The following is a 20,977-nucleotide window of genomic DNA, read 5'->3' on the forward strand; positions in this document are numbered from 1 at the left end:
AAGTCACTTGGAGCCATTTCAAAGCAGCTGCAGGTCCCAAGAGCAACAGTGCAAACAATTGTTTGTAAGTATAAAGTGCATGGCACTGTTTTGTCACTGCCACGATCAGGAAGAAAATGCAAGCTATCACCTGCTGCTGAGAGAAAATTGGTCAGGAGGGTGAAGAGTCAACCGAGAACCACCAAAAAGCAGATCTGCCAAGAATTAGAAGCTGCTGGAACACAGGTGTCAGTGTCTACAGCCAAGCATGTTTTGCATTGCCATGGACTGAGAGGCTGCCGTGCAAGAAGGAAGCCCTTGCTCCAAAAGCGGCACCTTAAGGCTCGACTGAAGTTTGCTGCTGATCACATGGACAAAGATAAGACCTTCTGGAGGAAACTTCTGTGGTCAGACGAAACAAAAATCGAGCTGTTTGGCCACAATGCCCAGCAATATGTTTGGAGGAGAAAAGGTGAGGCCTTTAACCCCAAGAACACCATGCCTACTGTCAAGCACGGTGGTGGTAGTATTATGCTGTGGGGCTGTTTTGCTGCCAATGGAACTGGTGCTTTACAGAGAGTAAATGGGATAGTGAAGAAGGAGGATTACCTTCAAATTCTTCAAGATAAACTAAAATCATCAGCCTGAAGGGTGGGTCTTGGGCGCAGTTGGGTGTTCCAACAGGACAATGACCCCAAACACACATCAAAAGTGGTAATGAAATGGCTAAATCTGGCTAGAATTAAGGTTTTAGAATGACCTTCCCAAAGTCCTGACTTAAACCCCATTGAGAACATGTGGACAATGCTGAAGAAACAAATCCATGTCAGAAAGCCAACAAATTTAACTGAACTGCACCAATTCTGTCAAGAGGAGTGGTCAAAGATTCAACCAGAAGCTTGCCAGAAGCTTGTGGATGGCTACCAAAAGCACCTAATTGAAGTGAAAATGGCCAAGGTACATGTAACCAAATATTAGCATTGCTGTATGTATATTTTTGACCCAGCAGATTTGGTCACTTTTTCTGTTAACCCATAATAAAATCATAAAAGAACCAAACTTCATGAATGTTTTTTGTGATAAAGAAGTATCTGTTCCAATCACTCTATCAGAGAAAAATCAGAGTTGTAGAAATAACTGGACACTCAAGAGAGCCATGACATTATGTTCTTTACAAGTGTATGTAAACTTTTGACCACAACTGTACATGCTGAGTGTGACCACAATACATGCATTAGCATTTCTCAGGAGTAGAAGCTAGGTATTTAGCTAACTGTTACTGTTGACCAAGAGGACAAATTTACTGATGTAAAAACGTAAAGAAAAAAGTAAAAAGGATTTATCTTTTCCTGATAATATGCATAACAGGCTTGCATGATTGATGATGTTAATTCCAGCATATCATGTGATTCACTGTTTTCTTCTTTTTCTACCAGCTAAAAAGATTGTGTTAACAGGGTTGTCGTGGGACAAATGTTCTATGTCTGTTGTGGGACGGGACGGGACTAGAGAAAAATGCCTTTTTTTGGGGAGAACCTCAAACTTGTTTGGTATTTCAAAATATTTTCAAACATTCTTTTCTCCTAGTTTTTTTTTTTTTTTTTTTTTAGTTTTAGATTTGGTCCCAGGACAAGTACAACAATAACTGCATGTTTTAGTACTTTTCCTAACATGTAGTTACTTTTTAAATGTGTTCGAACTTTCCCAATTTCTAATACAACTGAACTTTTCCAAAAGTGCCCATACTTCATTAACATGTTTCCACAAAATATTTTCATTTTCAAGTGTCCTCATCTTCTTAAATATCCTCACTTCTCTGAAGTGTCACCACATTCACAACATTTCTAGCATTTCCAATGAAACATCCTAAAGAAATGTTATCACTGCCAAGATCAAAGGTCGAATTTATTCTCTTGAATAACAAAAGGACACATCTTAAAAATATTAAGCAATTTCAGTCACCACACAATGAAATTGAGTGTTTTTCTCTAGCAGATTGTTCAGTATTTTTTTTTTTATTTTTCAGATGAGCAAACGGCTTTTCCAGTGAAGGACTTTGTCAAACATGTTGCTAAACTTCATGACACTCAGGCCTTCCAACGAGAATTCGAGGTATACAATATTTCTCCATTTTTAAAATCCAGCTGATATGCAAGTGCATTCTGAATGATGTGCGTGCGTAGTCTGTTGTCTGCATGCTGACTTGTGATGATGTTGTGTACTGGCTTGACACAGGGCTGCAGCATTACTTGACCTTGTGATCATAATTGATCCATAATGTAATTATTACCAACGATAATGGTAATTATAGCTTGTACAGTTTTCATTCAACATGTGCAGTCTGATGTGATTGTATGTAATTATGTGATGTCATGTGTTGGAAGGTGAGTGTTGCAGTCCTGCTCGTCTCTTTGTGAGGAGCCTCCATTCATTGTTGTCAGCAGTGTGTCAGTTGTCTTTTACCTGTTGACCTTCAGCAGAACAGTCAATCACTTGAATGAATCAAAGTTCCAGTTTTTGTTCTGAAGCTGCCACAAAGGAAAAATCAACACAAAGGCATCGAGAGTATGAGGGAGGTTATTATGTGTTTAGCTTTTTTTGCTGAAAAAGATTTTCTGTTTTTGACCAAGATGAGGACAGTAATGGTGATTGCTTGTCAGTCAATTGCAGTGCAGATAGGACAGGGCCTTTTAAAGACATTTAAATTAATTTAAATGTACAAAAATTACTGATATGAAGCACATTATATGAAACAACTGAAAAATTCTTTTTATAGTTTATAACGTATCTCTTACCATGGTTACCTTACTTTACTGCTGTGACTCAAACACATACACTACCGTTCAAAAGTTTGGGGTCACCCAAACAATTTCATGATTTCCATGAAAACTCACACGTGCTAATATAACTGCACAAGGATTTTCTAATCATCAACTAGACTTTCAACACCATTAGTTAACACAATGTATCATTAGAACACAGGAGTGATGGTTGCTGGAAATGTTCCACTGTACCCCTATGTAGCGGTTTCCAGCTAGAATAGTCATTTACCACATTAACAATGTCCAAACTGTATTTCTGATTCATTTAATGTTATCTTCATTGAAAAAAGCAGTTTTTCTTTCAAAAATAAGGGCATTTCTAAGAGACCCCAAACTTTTGAATGGTAGTATATGTGTGATAATGTTCTTGAGTATCCAAAGTAAGAGTGCAGACAGTGAAGTCTGACTAAAGAAAAGAGGAGACTGAGAAGAAAGAAAACCCAATTACCACAAAAACTGAATTGAATTACAATTAGTTTCTACCCAACCAAAGTTCATGAGCAAAAAAAATTATTTCAGCAGATACAATACAAAAAGCAAACAATCCTGACTGCTTCTTGACACTTTTGCTCCTTTTTTGTTTTGAATTGAAAATTTAACAATTTGTTAATTGCCTTAGCTTAAAAAGTAGCTCAATCAAAAAATAGATATAGAGAAGGTGACATGGTGGAAAGAAAGAATTAGGACTGAAGTAAAGAGACCCAGAAGGAAATGTTAAGGTAACTTATGTAACACGAATCCACTGAGTACCTTAGTTTACGGTGGAACATATTCTGTAGTGAGGCATCATAAAGAATTAGAACATATTAAAAAAGGAAGAAAATGAAAGACAAAAGGCTTTAGTAAGGGTTTGATGTAATATATGTGTGTGTGTGTGTGTGTGTGTGTGTGTGTGTGTGTGTGTGTGTGTGTGTGTGTGTGTGTGTGTGTGTGTGTGTGTGTGTGTGTGTGTGTGTGTGTGTGTGTGTGTGTGTGTATGTGTATACTATATTGCCAAAAATATTCGCTCACCTGCCTTGACTCGCATATGAACGTAGGTGACATTCCATTCCTAATCCATAGGGTTCAATATGATGTCGGTCCACCCTTTGCAGCTATAACAGCTTCAACTCTTCTGGGAAGGCTGTCCACAAAGTTTAGGAGTGTGTTTATGGGAATTTTTGACCATTCTTCGAGAAGTGCATTTGTGAGGTCACACACTGATGTTGGACCAGAAGGTCTGGCTCTCAGTCTCCACTCTAATTCATCCCAAAGGTGTTCTATGGGGTTGAGGTCAGGACTCTGTGCAGACCAGTCAAGTTCATCCACACCAGACTCTGTCATCCATGTCTTTATGGACCTTGCTCTGTGTACTGGTGCACAGTCATGTTGGAAGAGGAAGGGACCAGCTCCAAACTGTTCCCACAAAGTTGGGAGCATGGAATCTGTGGATGTTCTCAGTCATCCAGGTCATGATAAGTCTCAAGCAAGCATAAGTTATGGCAACTGGACTAACCTCGTGTGAGTCGAAAACGTTTCACCTCTCATCCAAGAGGCTTCTTCAGTTCTGAAAGCCTGGTGGGGAGTACCAGATATTTATCCACCAGGAGGGTGGTGGCAAAAACAAGTGGACAAAGACCCGAAACCAACAGACTCGTTAGGTGTTAATGTGAGTCGTTAGCCTTTGATGGGCGGTCGTTACCCCTCCCAGCCCTCTAGGAGGGTGGTTGGGGGTCACCTGACTGCAAGTGGGACAGATGGCTGCACCTCCTTGGGAGGGCTCTAAGAACGGCGTTGTAAGTGGGAGACAAGTGGTGTCTGAGGCCCCCTCCTCTGTTCAAAGATGGCCGTTCTAGTTTGACATGAATGGCTTCTTTTACCCCTCTCTCAAACCATCTGTCCTCTCTGGCTAGAATGCGCACCTTGTGGTCATCAAAGGAGTGCCCCTTCTCCTTGAGGTGGAGGTGGACTGCAGAGTCCTGGCCTGTGGTCGTGGCCCTCCTGTGTTGTGCCATGCGCTTGTGTAATGGCTGCTTAGTCTCTCCAATGTACAGGTCAGAGCATCTGTCCCACTTGCAGTCAGGTGACCCCCAACCACCCTCCTAGAGGGCTGGGAGGGGTAACGACCGCCCATCAAAGGCTAACGACTCACATTAACACCTAACGAGTCTGTTGGTTTCGGGTCTTTGTCCACTTGTTTTTGCCACCACCCTCCTGGTGGATAAATATCTGGTACTCCCCACCAGGCTTTCAGAACTGAAGAAGCCTCTTGGATGAGAGGTGAAACGTTTTCGACTCACACGAGGTTAGTCCAGTTGCCATAACTTATGCTTGCTTGAGAGCATGGAATCGTCCAAAATGTCTTGGTATGCTGAAGCATTCAGAGTTCCTTTCACTGGAACTAAGGGGCCAAGCCCAGCTCCTGAAAAACAACCCCACACCATAATCCCCCCTCCACCAAACTTTACACTTGGAACAATGCAGTTCGACAAGTATCATTCTCCTGGCAACCACCAAACCCAGACTCGTCCATCAGATTGCCAGATGGAGAAGCGTGATTCATCACTCCAGAGAAGGCGTCTCCACTGCTCTAGAGTCCAGTGGTGGCGTGCTTTACACCACTGCATCCAACGCTTTGCATTGCACTTGGTGATGTATGACTTGGATGCAGCTGCTCGGCCATGGAAACCCATTCCATGAAGCTCTCTGCTGAAGCACTGTTCTTGAGCTAATCTGAAGGCCACATGAAGTTTGAAGGTCTGTAGCGATTGACTCTGCAGAAAGTAGGCGACCTCTTGGCACTATGTGCCTCAGCATCCGCTGACCCCGCTCCGTCAGTTTACGTGGTCTACCACTTGGTGGCTGAGTTGCTGTCATTCCCACACACTTCCACTTTCTTATAATACAGCTGACAGTTGACTGTGGAATATTTAGAAGGGAGGAAATGTCACGACTGGATTTGTTGCACAGGTGGCATCCTATCACAGTTCCACGCTGGAATTCACTGAGCTCCTGAGAGCGACCCATTCTTTCACAAATGTTTGTAAAAGCAGTCTGCAGCCTAGGTGATTGATTTTATACACCTGTGGCCATGGAAGTGATTGGAACACCTGATTCTGATTATTTGGATGGGTGAGCGAATACTTTTGGCAATATAGTGTTTTTATATATATATATATATATATATATATATATATATATATATATATATATATATATATATATATATATATATATATGCAGTTTTAGTTTTATTTGGGTTGATTTCTCCTTTGTGCTGGCAGTAGCATGCAGCTATAGTGTGAGATGATAATGTGGAGCTGTTCTTTTGTGCATGTGTTGTCTTGTAATTTGTGTTTTTGCACCTCTGGTTTACTGTGTTGTCACGGAAATGTCCTGGCTGCCTGCTGCTTCCCCGTCATTAGATACTGAAGCAGAGCTACGAGGTAAGACGCTGTCCTCCTGACCTCGTCTTTACTCAGTGACGGATTCTGTAGCTGTGTGTTTGTCTGATCTTGTGCTGCAAAGTGTTTCTGTTTCTTGAAAAACATAGATGCACAAAGCATGTTTCCAGCATTAGCCAAGTCATGGATGCCAAAATGACACCTGTTCAGTACAAAATTGCTCACCCATCAGAAACAAAGTTAATTACAAAGATAAATTCCTCCCCCAATACCTGTGGTCTGAGCAGGGAAGGTTCTTTGGTCTGCTGGGAATGTTTTGTTGCAGTACCACACATGCCCACTGGGACTAATTAGGCTACTTCACTTTATTGTATCCCAGTGTCTTAATTACACAAGTGCATTGCATTTATAAACCAGACAAGCACTCAGAGAGTGCAGTACTACACCAAGGCTGCTTAGCAGCTGTATCATTTCCGACAATTAAAATCTTTAAAAAAATTTGTGGATCCAGTCTATAAGCCGCATCACTGCCAAAATCTAATCAGTTGGTCCTTGTGTCATTTCTGACCTTCCCTAAAAATTTCACCCAAGTCCGTCAGTCTATTTTTGAGTAATGTTGCTAACAGACAGACAAACCAACACAAGGCTGCTCAATCATATGTTTTCCGACGGATAAGTCCCGATAATTCCGCAACGGTTCATTTGTAGTAGGATTGCAATCTTGTGATCGTCAGCTGACGTAGTGTTTGCTTTATAGTCATAGTTACAGTGACACAATGATACAGAAATCTTTAACAAATCTATGAGTAATTTTCTGAGTAATGTTGCTAACAGACAAACAGACCGACAAACCAAGAGCGAACATATCTCAGAATTAGCAAGATAGTACTTGTACTGATGTAGTAAAACTCATAATTAGTGGATAATGTACAATAGATGATTGGAATAGAAACTCGATTGCGGCAGAACGGCATTTTTGAAGTTTCTTCAGTTTCTTCAGCATCAAGGTAATAACAGTAATTAGGTAGTTCTGCATAGTAGGAGTACAGTAATATTACTTCTTTAGTCTACAGACAAAGCTCTTGTACACTAGCTTCATTTGTCTGATTTCCAAAAAGTCTTTTGTAGGAATGATGCTTACATTCCTCAGAGTAGGATATCGGGATATTGGTATTGCAACCAAAACTTGGGATGATATTTGAAACACGACTGAAATTATACAAATGACACCCAGTCCTACTTGGCAGGTAATGTTTTGTGTGGAATGTAAACTAAACTGAAATACAGTACAAAACCTTTAAACTGAAGTATGAAGCTACTTTAAATATCTTGTCTTGAAAGGGGTTAAGCTTTATAGTGTGTGTGTGTGTGTGTCTGTCTGTGTGTGTGTCTGTGTGTCTGTGTGTCTGTGTGTGTGTGTGTGTGTGTGTGTTTCTAGGAAGTGCATGCGTGCACTGTGGACCTTGGGATGACCACTGACAGCTCCAACCATCCTGACAACAAGACTAAGAACAGATACAGCAACATCTTGGCCTGTGAGTGCATGTTTCACAGAAAATTTCAAATCTTTACACTGCACTGGTTTTTGTAAATTTAATGACTGTTCTGATGTATTTAATAATACATTTTGTGGTGTTTTTATATTTATTTTATTCAGCAGTGATCAGGATGCATGTAATTCCTCTGTGTCATAGAGCTCCAGTGTTGTTTAAAATTGTTGAGTCACAGTCTCACTTGGGTGACATGTACCTTCATCACAATGAACTCTCAAAGTGGTTGATTTTGATTCCTACATACACCAACATGCTGGATTATACTCACCGGTTCAATCTGCAGCTGAAAGTTGTCCCCAAGAAATACACCATTTACTGTGTTGCTCTGGATGTCATGTGGTGCATTCACATGGGATAAGTTGTGGCGTATTAAGACTGAACAAATGTTAAAACTAGGCGAATAGGATGTTTAAATCAGATCTTAGTGCAAACGATGATAAGACTGGAAAACCTAACATGTCAACCGAATTTATGTATACACTAAATAATCGTGTGGAAAACAGCAACCCAATGGAAGCCCATGGAGCCCATATAAGGCAATAAGACTGGATCAGATCGAGAAGTATGCTCTGTTAAACAACCTGCAGAACTACTTGTTGGGGTGGAAGGAGACGTGTGAGAGGAACAAAGAGGCTTTACTGGAAGAGTGTTTCGTTGGCAGCTTGGTGTGGGTCCCAGAAATGGAAGGAGTGTTGTGATTCAAAGAGGATGGAAAGAAGTCGTGGAAGACTTCCTGCCGAGGGCTTGTGGCATCTACTACATCCCAAAGGGCAAAAAAAAAAGTGCAGGCTCTCTGTCTGCAGTCATGAGTTGAAACCAAGAGCACGCTGAGCTAAGCAGAAATAATGTTAACCTAGCAGAACAACCTAGCATTGTTGCAGTGCCTGCTCTGTGTGTCTTTTTAATTGCCCCCTGGGGACAAGTAAAGTTTTCTGAATTTGAATCTGAAAAAAAAAGAGGAGGTGGTTGGTTTTGATACGATTACATCATACACATCCTGATTGGTTCTTAAGACGATGAGTTGTGGCTTTCCAGAATGGAAGAGGAGTATTTAGAAGAACTTTGCTGAGGTATACTGCCATTCAAAAGTTTGGGGTCACTTAGAAATGTCCTTTTTTTTGAAAGAAAATCAATTTTTTTTCAGTGAAAATAACATTAAATAAATCAGAAATACAGTCTAGACATTGTTAATGTGGTAAATGACTATTCCAGCTAGAAATGGCTGATTTTTAATGGAATATCTGCATAGGGGTACAGAGGAACATTTCCAGCAACCATCACTCCTGTGTTCTAATGCTACATTGTGTTAGCTAATGGTGTTGGAAAGGCTAATTGATGATTAGAAAACCCTTGTGCAATTATGTTAGCACATGAAGAAAAGTGTGAGTTTTCATGGAAACCATGAAATTGTCTGGGTGACCCCAAACCTTTGAATGGTAGTGTATATAAGACGATGTGACGTTTTGTGTAGTCAGTTAAAATCTCGACATTTTGCTCATGTTTGTTCTTACAGCCCTGTATTGAATAAACATTATTCACATCACACTGTGAAGACAGCTTGAAGACTCTTTCCTGAAACCTGTTTGAAGACTCCAACTATTGATTAGAGTTGATTTTAGACTACATGTTTCACAAAGCTGCCTGATCATCACTGGCCTTTAGCAGGCTGACTGAGTCAGTGTTTCATTGAAATTTATTAACATTACTTTTGAATATGACATTTTTAGGCTGAACTTTCATTCATGATTGCCAACACAGCCTCCATAGTTCTCTGTAGAGCTGTAGAGACCAAAGCTGTTTTTGTACCAGCCTGTAAACAAGTTTATTTCTACTGTAAAGTGCAACATTTTAACATGGGATTTATTGGGACTGACTGACTTTTGGAGTCACCTCAAGTCGTCATTTGAAGAACTGCGGTTTTCTTTACATTTCCATACTGGCTTCATTTTTCAGCCCCAGAGATTGCTGTTTGGTTTGACATTGTGAAAAATGTTAAACAACACCACACTTATCTTTTATTTTACTATGAAACTTGAGTGATCTTAATATTAATCTGATCTCTTGTTGCTCTGTGTTTTTGTCTTTAAATCTCAGATGATCACAGCCGGGTGCGGCTCTCACCACAGGCTGACAAAGATGGGAAAACGACCGATTACATCAATGCAAACTACGTTGATGTAAGAAGCTTTTGCTTGACTTTCAAAGCTGCATACAAACTGAGGCCTTCATCTTCACCCCGTGGCTCATTTCTGCGCATTCAGTCTGTCAAACACACAGTCAAAACTTTTTATTTTATTTTTACTCTCGAAACCACTCCACGTTTCCCTCTTGTCCTCCTAAAGCAAAGTCACTGCACCCTGCTGCATATTTCTAAACCTATTCATGAGACATACTGTTGTTAGCAGGGACCTGCATGGCTCTCCATTATGCTTATAACTGCACCATTAAAATCTCATTTCCAGCGTCTTGTTGTTTTGTGAAAGGCAGAGGCAACACAAAAAGCCTCTGCAGCTGTCATGGCCTCTCTGGAGAGGCGACGTACAGGTTACAAAGTTGGTAATAGCACGCTGAGGATCTCTCCAGCTCACACTTTTGTCTGCGTGTCACACTGTGAAGGCAACATCACACTGCCAGTCATCTGAAGGTTAGCAAACTATTAAGTAAGTGATTGAATGATGCCCTCTGCTGAGAACATGCGATTCTTTCCTGTGCTGGCCTTAAGAAAACTGGCTCGTTAGATTGCAGTCCACTCTTAACTTTTGAGTCAAAAACTTTATTGTCTTTGATGAGTTTTGTTTGATTTTGTTTGCAATTTATTCCCAAATGCATGCGCCTTCACAGCAGCCTGTCAGTCTTTTTGTCCCCTTGACTCCCAAAAATATCCTGAATAAGAGTTGTTAGATTGTAAATTTGACTGTGGTGCACTTAAGTGTGCTTAATTTTCTAAACAGTGAGGTCTAAGAGAACTTTGAAGAAAGAATATATTTTTGAACAGTGCTAAAATTTGTATTTAACACACAAAAAACACAAAAAAACTAACTCAAGTAAAATGGAAAAAAATGAAGTCCTTGCCTTATCCACCACTGTGGATATGTTGTGTGTTATGAGATTACTTTCTTTTTTTGTTAATTTGCTTAACAAGCATGTCATTTGATGTTGAACTAATCTACCTCCATTTGGTTGCTATTTAATGCAGGAAAGTTTAAAGCTTAAATACAATTGATATTTAAGTGATTGTGCACTGCATATTCACTTATGTTGTATAAAATAGTAATAAAAATGAAGCTCTGAGTCACAGTTTAATATTCCATGAGGACAGATGACTCCAACCTTAAAGGCTTAAGTTCACACATACTGTAACCTACATATTTCTCTTATTTATCAAAAAACAGTAACGTAGTTTAGAAATGAAACTGTGATTTATCAGTGAAGCCAGAGAATTAATCCCTTACCAGTAGGTCTGTACGTCCAGTGTGGCGTATTTTGTCACATAATCAAGGGTGGACTTTCTCATTCGTGGACTGATGTCCACTGAGTTCTAATGACTCGACACTGTTTTTATTGCCCCGTTCCCATAACTTGCTTGATCAGCTTGTAAAACAAAAACAATGGGATGACTGTCCTTGCTGCTTGTTATTACTCCGCCAAGGAAGGCGGCGGAGTTATGGGATGATTGGCATACGTGAATCCTTTCTTCCTTCCTTCCTCCTGTCTCCAACATTACTCAAAAAACGGGTCAATGGATTTGGATGAAATTTTCAGGTAAAACTCAGAAATGACACAAGGACCAAGTGACTAGATTGTTTTCCTGTTCTTTAATAGCTAAAAACTGTCACTCTTCTAAAACTGAAGGAAATAAGCTGACCGGGAGACAGAATCCTTCTTCTGTTTTACATCAAGTTACTGTTCTAACATCAACAGAACTGCAACTGGTTTCAGCCAAATTTTTCGTTTTTTTGTAGTTTTAGTGTTTTGTCAGAAATTATGAATATGAAGTGAGGAAGGAAAAACACGAGAACTGTAATGGAAAGTGCTTTGATGAAAAACAGCTGCCTTGTTCTGCATGGAGCAGGCACAGAGTAACAGGATCATCCCTTTGGAACTGTCTGTGTCCCCTTAAACATTCTCCTTCGAGCTTTGGTTTGGTCTCCACCCACTCCTGAGATTTACATCTGATTCTCCAGCTACTACATGTGGAGGGTGAATGAAAAAGTATTTTTGGAGCTTGAATCATTCAGGGATTAAAAGTCAGGATGTCAGACTCTCTTTCTTACCCAGACGAGCAGCATGGCTACAACTTCTGAGTGTATTACGACAAAATTTTTGTATAGACAGCAACCATTCCTATAGGATGAATCCTGTAGACATTAGTGATCTCCTGACTTTTCATTTATAGCCACCAGCATCTTTGGATGTTCCCCTTAGGATGGATCACAGTGATTTTGGTAACTTCACCTCAAGCGTCATGTTTCTACAGCTGCTGAAGAATGGACTCTCAACATGAATTGCAATAAGTTTGGTGACCCTGGCATCATCATCAGATCAACATTTTAATTTCTCCAATACATTGTTTTATGACCAAAAATTTAAGGTATTTGCATGAGCCACAGCTCAGTGCTTTGTTTTCAATGCTAATGCCCGCTTTTAAGACACTAAGTCACCGACCTTCTTAAAAATCATATCTTTGAAACTTCGGCATTTTGTGACTCTGAGCATATTGGTTGTGCTTAAAGGAAAGTTCTGGTTTATTTCAATACGTGTACATGCTAAGTTTTTCAAAGCTAATGTGCCTGCTGTTTCTTTCTCAGGGTTTTAAGAAGCAGCGGTCATACATCGCTGCTCAGGGTCCTCTGAGGTCAAGCACTGAAGACTTCTGGAGGATGATCTGGGAGCAGAATGTCGGAGTCATCGTTATGATCACCAACTTGGTGGAGAAAGGACGAGTACGCGACCACATCTTAAGTTCAATCCCATAATCTGGCCGTACATTTACATTTGTAAATGAAAGTATAACGGAAAGTTCATCATATGTAACAAATATGTTGAATGTGATCTGTTACTTTGGAGTCAACCTAACAATGTGCATACAGATTGCTGTCTGCATATGTACAATAGATTCTGACAATGTTAGATAAAGGTAGAGATAAAGTATGTTTGGAATATTTTTGACAGAGAAAAAAAATCTCGGTAAATCAAAATGTTACGTTGTATTTAATATACAGTGTGTTAAATGCTAGCACACAGTTTGATTCCCTATACATATATACACTACCGTGCAAAGGTTTAGGATCACCCAGACAATTTAATGTTTTCCGTGAAAACGCACACTTTTATTCATGTAGCTAACATAATTGCGCAAAGGTTTTCTAATCATCAATTAGTCTTTCAACATGATTAGCTAACACAATGTACCATTAGAACACAGGAGTGATGGTTGCTGGAAATGTTCCTCTGTACCCCTATGTACATATTCCATTAAAAATCATCCGTTTCCAGCTAGAATAGTCATTTATCACGTTAACAATGTCTAGACTGTAATTCTGATTAATTTTGTCTTCATTGAAAAAAAATACTTTTCTTTCAAAAATAAGGACATTTCTAAGTGACCCCAAACTTTTGAACAGTAGTGTATATACTTCTTATGGGATGTTTATGTCTCTCTTCAGAGAAAGTGTGATCAGTACTGGCCAATGGAGGTGCCGGAGGAATACGGCAGCTTCGTGGTGACAGTGAAGAGCACCAGAGTTCTCGCATACTACACCCAGAGAACCTTCACTGTCAGGAACACCCACAGCAAAAAGGTCAGGCGCAGCAGTTTTCTTCAAGTTTGCTCAGAAATGTAGCATTCATGAGCTGAGTGCACTTTCCCAATCAACCAAACTGATCAAACTAAAGATTTTTCAAACTGTTAACATCTGGGAGTAAAGTATTAATGTTTTATTAAGTTAACATATCCAGGACCACTGAAAAGTTTGGAGTCCTAACATTCAAGTGGATGTTTGACATGTACCACCCACCTGAACATTGCAGGTCAAGCGACCCCCTAATCTCCCAAACCCCTGGCAGCAGTAATCTTTAATGTCAGTTGCCACATTCAGCAGGCCAATGCACCCCGACACACCGCAAAAACTGATCGAGAGTGGCTCGGGGAGCACAACAGAGCTAAACTGTTCACACGGATTCCATACTCCCCAGATTCAAATCTTATTGAACATCTGTGGGATGTGCCAGGATAAGCCTGATCTCGGTAGGTCCCACCCTGCAACCCACAGGACCCGCCATCCTCTCAGGCCCACTGTATCAGAGGAATTTTAGCAGCATAAAGGGGACCAACACAATATCAGGCAGGTGGTCATATTGTTATGCCTGATTGGTGTATCTACATGGAAGACATTTTGTCCTGTGAAACAGCATCTTCTGGACCTGCAGAATGAAGGCTAATAACAATGAGTCACTGTCAGTGTCGATCTATTACTGACTTGCTGTTTGGGCTCATCCACCTGTAGGGCTCCCAGAAGGGCTGGGGCAATGAGCGGACAGTAACACAGTACCATTACACCCAGTGGCCTGACATGGGCGTCCCAGAGTTCGCTCTGCCACTGCTCAGTTTCGTCCGCAAGTCGTCCAAAGCCAAGACAAACGACATGGGGCCGGTGGTGGTGCACTGCAGGTGAGAACTGAGAGAATATGATGAGACAATGAAGGTTTGCTTTCACTTTCATCCTCACTTCAGTAAATTCAGGATTCATTTCAGTCTTATTTTCTTTCTTTCTTTCTGTGCAGTGCTGGTGTTGGTCGGACAGGGACATATATTGTCCTGGACAGCATGTTGAAGCAGATGAAAGACGAGGGCACCATCAACATCACAGGCTTCCTGAAACACATTCGCACACAGAGAAATTACCTGGTTCAAACAGAGGTCAGAGGTCAACCTTCTTTCTGCCCATACACATCTATCACACACATTGCTGTTGTCAAGATCACAACAGGGTAAAAAATCAGTCTGTTGATTGGTCACTGCTACTTTCATCCAAAGCATTCAGCAACTATTGAATCAATCAATATAGAATTTGACACACATTATGACTCATAATGACTCTGGCAATGCTTTCTTCTTGCACCACTGCGGTTGGCATTTGTGGCTTTGCATGATATGTTCCTGTAGCCATGAAATAGATTGCCATAAAATTCGATAAATACATGTATGTCACCCTCATTATTAATTTTAAGAACTTTTTAACCAACAGGTTGAAATTTGGGTTCATGATCAAATCCTACAAAAGTAATAAGATTCTCATAAACATCCAATGTGCTTTGTATTCAAGCTGAAGGAAATTCCAAAGCTTAATGCATAAAAGAACATCACTGAAGGGTATCCAAGCAACAGAAATAGCAGATTGACATGAAGAAATTACTGTGTCATCTGCATAGAAAGAAAATGATACAATATGATTGCTAATAATGTGGTTAAGGCAAGCAACTGGAGAAAAGGCAAGGGCCCAGAAATGGACACTTTAACTGAAGAGCATTTCTTAGCATAACTTGGTAACTTTTTATTGTCTTCAGAGAGATGGGATATAAATAGATATTAGCTAGAATGTGTCGCAAGTCAGACATACTCAGACTCAGTTCAACAGAAAAAGTGCTAAGAAGCAGCCATCTATTCAGAGATAATTGTTAAATGTTAAAACAGTAGTTGTAGCACAGACATGTGACACACACATGTAACCCAGACATTTAAGAAAAAAAATTACTTTTCAGCTTTTAATTTTTATAGAAGCATCTTTTTGGCTAGGAGACTATTTTGTCACTGAGCAGGAGGAGGACAACATCAGGACTTGTTTTTCTACTGAAACAATAATTATTCCTGCTGAGCTGAGTGACACTGAAAAAGTCTGATGCTAAGTGAGGAATTTAAACACTTCCCCTCTGCAGGAACAGTTTGTTTTTATCCATGATGCCTTGGTGGAAGCCTTCTTGTCTGGAGAGACAGAAGTAATGGCAGCACACCTGCACAGATACGTGGATGAGCTGCTGACCCCGGGGCCTGCTGGGAGGACACGCCTCGACAAACAGTTCAAGGTCAGTATTGTATTTTATTGTACTTTCAACTGTATTATGCCCATTTTTTAACAAGCTAATTGTCGGTCACATTAACGGGAAATGGTCTATGCCCCAAAATGTACACAATATCTACTATTTCTCCCAGTACTCAGGCTTCCTCCCACAGTCCAGAAACATGCTGAGGTTAATTGGTGATTCTAAATTGTCCGTAGGTGTGAACGCGAGTGTGATTATTTGTCTCTATATGTAGCCCTGTGACAGACTGGGGACCTGTCCAGGGTGTCCCCTGCCTTCACTGCAAGTCAGCTGAGATAGACTCCAGCCCCACCGCGACCCTAGAGAGGATTAAGCGATGTATAGATAATGGATGGATGGGTGTATCATACACACATTCACAGCTCAGTGATGTTTGATGTTTTCCACAGCTGGTTTGTCATTCTGGAGTGAAGCACTGTGACTACTCTGTAGCTCTGCAGGACTGCAACTGTAACAAGAACAGAAACAGCTCAGCGATACCTGGTGAGTCCGATACATTCATCAGCTCTGGAGCTGAGGTGTTTACTGGACAAAAAAGTCAGAATGACTGTTAATACTAAAAGTTTTAGCCTATTCAGCTATAGTTTGCTAGAGTTAGACAAATCTTTGAAAGTGTTGTATGATTGCAAAACATAATTCTGACAAAATAATTCCATGTATTTTGTTTTGCAGTTGAAAGGTCACGAGTACGTCTGTCCACGGCAGCAGGGGAAACGTCCGACTACATTAATGCATCGTACATCGCTGTAAGAACAATCTGATCAACCAGATGTGGTCTGGTTTAAATCTTCTACGGAGTCAAATGAGAAGATGGATTTCAGTTTAGTCAGTGTCACTTTAATATAGTGCAAAGCCTCTGTTAGACTCTTTCATTAATCGAAATGCAGTTCAGCATGTTGGATAAGTAAGCTGTCTGATCACTTTAAAGTAAAAATCAGCAGCAAGGTCAGGCTCTGTAACATTTCTGTAACACTTTCGACATATGTCAACTGAATGCTGATAGATAAGCATAAAGGCTGCAGCAGTACAATGTGAACCATGCAGAGAGGTGAAGATGCTTGTTCCACCCTCTAATATCTATTAGAAGACCTTGAAGAGATTTTACTCATATTAGATCAGGCTTTAAAAGTTGTTTTCACTTCTCAGTGGAGACAGGTTTTAAAAAGAAATCCTGTGTAGCCACAGGAATATTCAGTCTCTCTTATTTGTCGTCATGCTCACAGCAGTCAAGTGTGAGTGCTGAAGCTTAATATGAGCCTCATCTTAACTTTGTAAGCACTTTGTAAGAACCCCAAGTAGGTTCTGGTTGTAGTTTGCAGTTTTTGCACCTGTAACATTTTTACTCACTGTGGACTCATTTTTCACTGCAATACAAAGTCTTGCATTTCTATGGAAACGGCACAACCATGAATAGAAATAGAGAGAACCCAAAAATGCCTTCTGTGCAGAATAATGAAATTTGAATTCATGAAAGAGTTCAACTTGTACAACATTTTTCCATGTGCCCACAGGTATTACCAGTATTGGACAGAATGATTTTTACATGCTATAGATATTTAAAAGTGGACATGTAGTATTGTCAGAAATTAAATTTTTTTTTCTGACAGTTTAAATGTAATTTTGACAGTGTTTTTGAAGATAAAATGCATTTTAAACTCAACAGCAGGTTTTGGGGTTCATTGGGTTAACAAGATCTCACTATGCTAATACTTGAAACAAATGTGGCGAAGGCACTGTAGGTCTTTCCATAACAGAGTTTCCTCTAGGATTTTTTTCAGCAGCAGTGGCAGACACTCCGGGTGCCATGGTTAGATATTAGCTTAATGCTAACAAGTAGTTTACTCAAGTTAGCGACACTGAGTTGGCACCGGGCCTAATTAACTGAAGCTACCAATCTGTTACGTGGCGTTAGCTGGACATCAATATTTTGGGTATGTCTATTTAACTTGTAAAATCTATAATGACTTATCTTAAGCTAATAACTTTTCTTCGGTAAGTCGCTGCCCTATTTTCCAAGACAACACTCCTCTGACTCTGACCTGGTGCCTGGGTGCTTGTGATGTCACTTTCAAGGCCGCACTCTCGCAAGGAATTAACGTCGTATTAACCTGACGTATCAAAGAGTAGATACTGAGTGAGATAGTTTTCTGTAGTTTACCTTGGTACTCGTGAGTACCCGACACAGTGCAGAACTCTGCTGTGAAGGTGGAGACATGCGGCAGCGATGTGTTTACAATAATAAAAAAAAATTTAAAAATTGAAGGAGCGGCGGCTAGGATTTAGGAATGGCGGCCCACCGTTCCTAAATGAATGTAGAGGAAACACTGCATAACCATACATGTCATAGTAAAACTGTAAGGAAAATGAAGTAAAAGACAAGTAAACCATCTAAATGACATTATTTTAACAGATAGGATGCCAGCAATTTTACCTCTTCCTTGTGTGAAAGGGAATTTAAGGTAGTCATGCCGCCTTACCTGTGTAGGTGTAATACTGGTTTCTTACTAATAGGCTGCAATCGAGGGAGATTACATTATTCATTAATTGATGATTATTCATGAATCATCCTCCTGATTTTTTAAGTCATTGTTTTGTTCCTACAGGGCTACAGGCAGAGCAGCGAGTTCATCATTACCCAAAATCCTTTGCCTGACACCATAAAGGACTTCTGGATGATGATATGGGACCACAATGCCCAGGTCATCGTATCACTGCTTGGGGTAATGAACTTTTTAAATTCAGACATTGTTATTGTCGTGTTTGTCTTAACTAAAAAGGAATGGCTTAACACTGCAGGAACTCTTTGATATTTTTGTGACAGTGAAACATTGAGACTGATATCAGTCTCATGGGTGTTACAAAACTTAAGTCAGTAGATGGTTAGGCTTGCTTGGCATAAAGACTGAGAACTGTCTGCATATCAAAAATCCAACTAACATTCACATCTAAAGCTCACTTATTAGTATGTTGAATCTTTACTTTTATTTATGCAAAAAAATAAATGTACACACGCTATCTGTATTTTCAAAGTTTACCAACTGTAATTACAAGCAGCTAATCTGGAAAAATGTCAGCCTCAGAGTTGGAAATCCAAGCTGAAATTTTCTGTACTCTCTGACAGTGACATCTCCTGGTTGGTGAAAAGAACAATTGTAAGAGTTGAGCAATAATTTGGCTCTGAAACAACAGAAGCAACATTGCTTGCAGTTGTGTGTAAATGCACTGCTAGTAATTACTACTCAAGTCAAGGAAACACCTCATGTCATTTGTGTGCAAGTGCAGAACCCAAGAACCCTGTGTGTTCAGTGGTAACTTCATCCTGAGCAGTAGAAAGAGTTCCAGATTTAGTTTGCAAAATTATGTAAGGATGTTTTGTTTCTAACACTGTTAGAAAATGCAACTTTATATCTCTTCATTCCACAAGGAGGCAATGAGTGGTTCAGGATACTTTGCCAGGATGACTCTCACTTTATAAATAGAGGGCTGGGTAGGGACCCTTCCTTTTTGCCTCCAGACATCTTCACCTGGAGTGAGTGGTTATAGGTGTTTGTATTTGTCCATGATAACCTTCAATGTATGTAGCAGCTTTGTTTGTATCTGGTTTGTGTCACTTGTTAGTAATCCGCTCTGGTAATATGACAAAAGTAGCTAATTTAAGCTGTTTAGCTGGTGTAACTGAAAGCCTTCCAACCAACTCTCAGATTTTTATAAAATGATTTTTCCATTTTTTCCTATTCTGCTGGCATGTTGGAATGCAGCACAACACAGAGATATGAGTATGAGACTCATTTCATGTCACTGTCAGAGATAAAGTCAAGTATTTTCTCTTGTTCAACTATCTTTTCTAACTATTTTCTTAATGCAGAAAACACATAAAGTGTGATCTAACTGTCAACTGACTTCCTGTGTTCTTAGATGGAGGAGGAAGCAGACCTCTGCATCTTCTGGCCCCGCAAAGGGCAGCCAATCAGCTATGAGATGTTCACTGTCACTCAGCGGAGCGAGACCCACGTCTGTCTGTCCAATGAGGACATGTTGGTGGTCCATGACTATGTACTAGAAGCCACACAGGTTAATGCACACTGGAACACTCACACAGAATTATGACAGCAGGTGATGGTACGAAATCTAAAGGGTCAGTTTGTACAAATTCTAAGTGAGATGTCAATCTCTGAGGTTTCTGCTATCACCTCTGTGTTAATGTACTTAATTTGTCCTGATCACAGAACGGAAAAATGACATTTAAAACATTCAACACCATCTGAAAAGTACATATTTTTGTTGGAATTTTTCAGTTTAAGGTGGTTTTACAAATACAACCCCTGGCAAAAATTATGGAATCACCAATCTCGGAGGATGTTCATTCAGTTGTTTAATTTTGTAGAAAAAAAAACAGATCACAGACATGCCACAAAACTAAAGTCATTTAAAATGGCAGAATCAGTCAGTCAGAATCAGACTCAGGAAGCCCTTATTGCCAAGTGAGTACACACAAGAAATTTGACTTGGTGTATAGAGAGCAGTAGAAGAATAAATAAACAAATCTAAATGTGTTAATTCTAAGTTTAAAAAATGCTACAAGTGTAAGTATAAGAAGCAGTATGTAAAAGTAAGTGTAAAACCAGAGTAATAACAGAATATTTTTAAATTACAATATTGCACTTAAGAGTACTACACATGAGGGTTGAATACTCTATAAGTATTGAATGTTGCACTGACAGAAGTCCTTAATGATTTTCTGGTTTATTGTTCATGAGGGATATGGCCTGAGGGAAGAAGCTGCTCTGGTGCCGGGATGTTCTCATGTTCAGAGCCGGCCAGAGTGCAGCAGGTCGAAGAGGTGGTGACCTGGGTGGGAGGGGTCTGAAAGGATTTTTCCTGCCCTTTTCCTCATCCTGGAGGAGTACAGGTCCTGAAGGGAAGGCATCTTTACTGTTTTGCGCCTGTTAAGCTCCAAATTGTTATGACTGCATCACACAGCCAGCTGCTCCACCTCCTGTCTATAGGCAGACTCATCACCATCCTGGATCAGACCAACAACGGTGGTGTCGTCTGCGAACTTCAGGATCTTCACAAAGGGGTGTGAAGAGGTGCAGTCATTAGTGTACAGGAAGAAGAGCAGAGGGAAGAGAACACATCC

General features: G+C 40.1%; 1 protein-coding gene across 5 annotated transcripts in view; it reads left to right on the forward strand.

The window, feature by feature from the left end:
* Positions 1 to 20,977, forward strand: part of ptprz1a (protein tyrosine phosphatase receptor type Z1a) — a 138,446-nt gene that overhangs the window by 108,666 nt on the left and 8,803 nt on the right. For 2 of the 5 annotated variants that reach the window (XM_035947462.2, XM_035947465.2), the window contains 14 exons: positions 1,416 to 1,529; positions 2,006 to 2,091; positions 6,206 to 6,226; positions 7,623 to 7,719; positions 9,832 to 9,914; positions 12,546 to 12,680; positions 13,404 to 13,538; positions 14,244 to 14,407; positions 14,521 to 14,656; positions 15,673 to 15,819; positions 16,227 to 16,320; positions 16,510 to 16,583; positions 18,441 to 18,557; positions 19,753 to 19,908. In XM_035947462.2, coding sequence (XP_035803355.2) covers positions 1,416 to 1,529; positions 2,006 to 2,091; positions 6,206 to 6,226; positions 7,623 to 7,719; positions 9,832 to 9,914; positions 12,546 to 12,680; positions 13,404 to 13,538; positions 14,244 to 14,407; positions 14,521 to 14,656; positions 15,673 to 15,819; positions 16,227 to 16,320; positions 16,510 to 16,583; positions 18,441 to 18,557; positions 19,753 to 19,908 — 1,559 coding nt within the window. The remainder of the gene's footprint in view (positions 1 to 1,415; positions 1,530 to 2,005; positions 2,092 to 6,205; positions 6,227 to 7,622; positions 7,720 to 9,831; positions 9,915 to 12,545; positions 12,681 to 13,403; positions 13,539 to 14,243; positions 14,408 to 14,520; positions 14,657 to 15,672; positions 15,820 to 16,226; positions 16,321 to 16,509; positions 16,584 to 18,440; positions 18,558 to 19,752; positions 19,909 to 20,977) is intronic. The other 3 variants (XM_023268704.3, XM_035947463.2, XM_035947464.2) reach the window with 3 other exon arrangements.

The sequence above is a fragment of the Amphiprion ocellaris genome, chromosome 3, assembly GCF_022539595.1.
Source record: "Amphiprion ocellaris isolate individual 3 ecotype Okinawa chromosome 3, ASM2253959v1, whole genome shotgun sequence".
NCBI classification, from domain to species: domain Eukaryota; kingdom Metazoa; phylum Chordata; class Actinopteri; family Pomacentridae; genus Amphiprion; species Amphiprion ocellaris.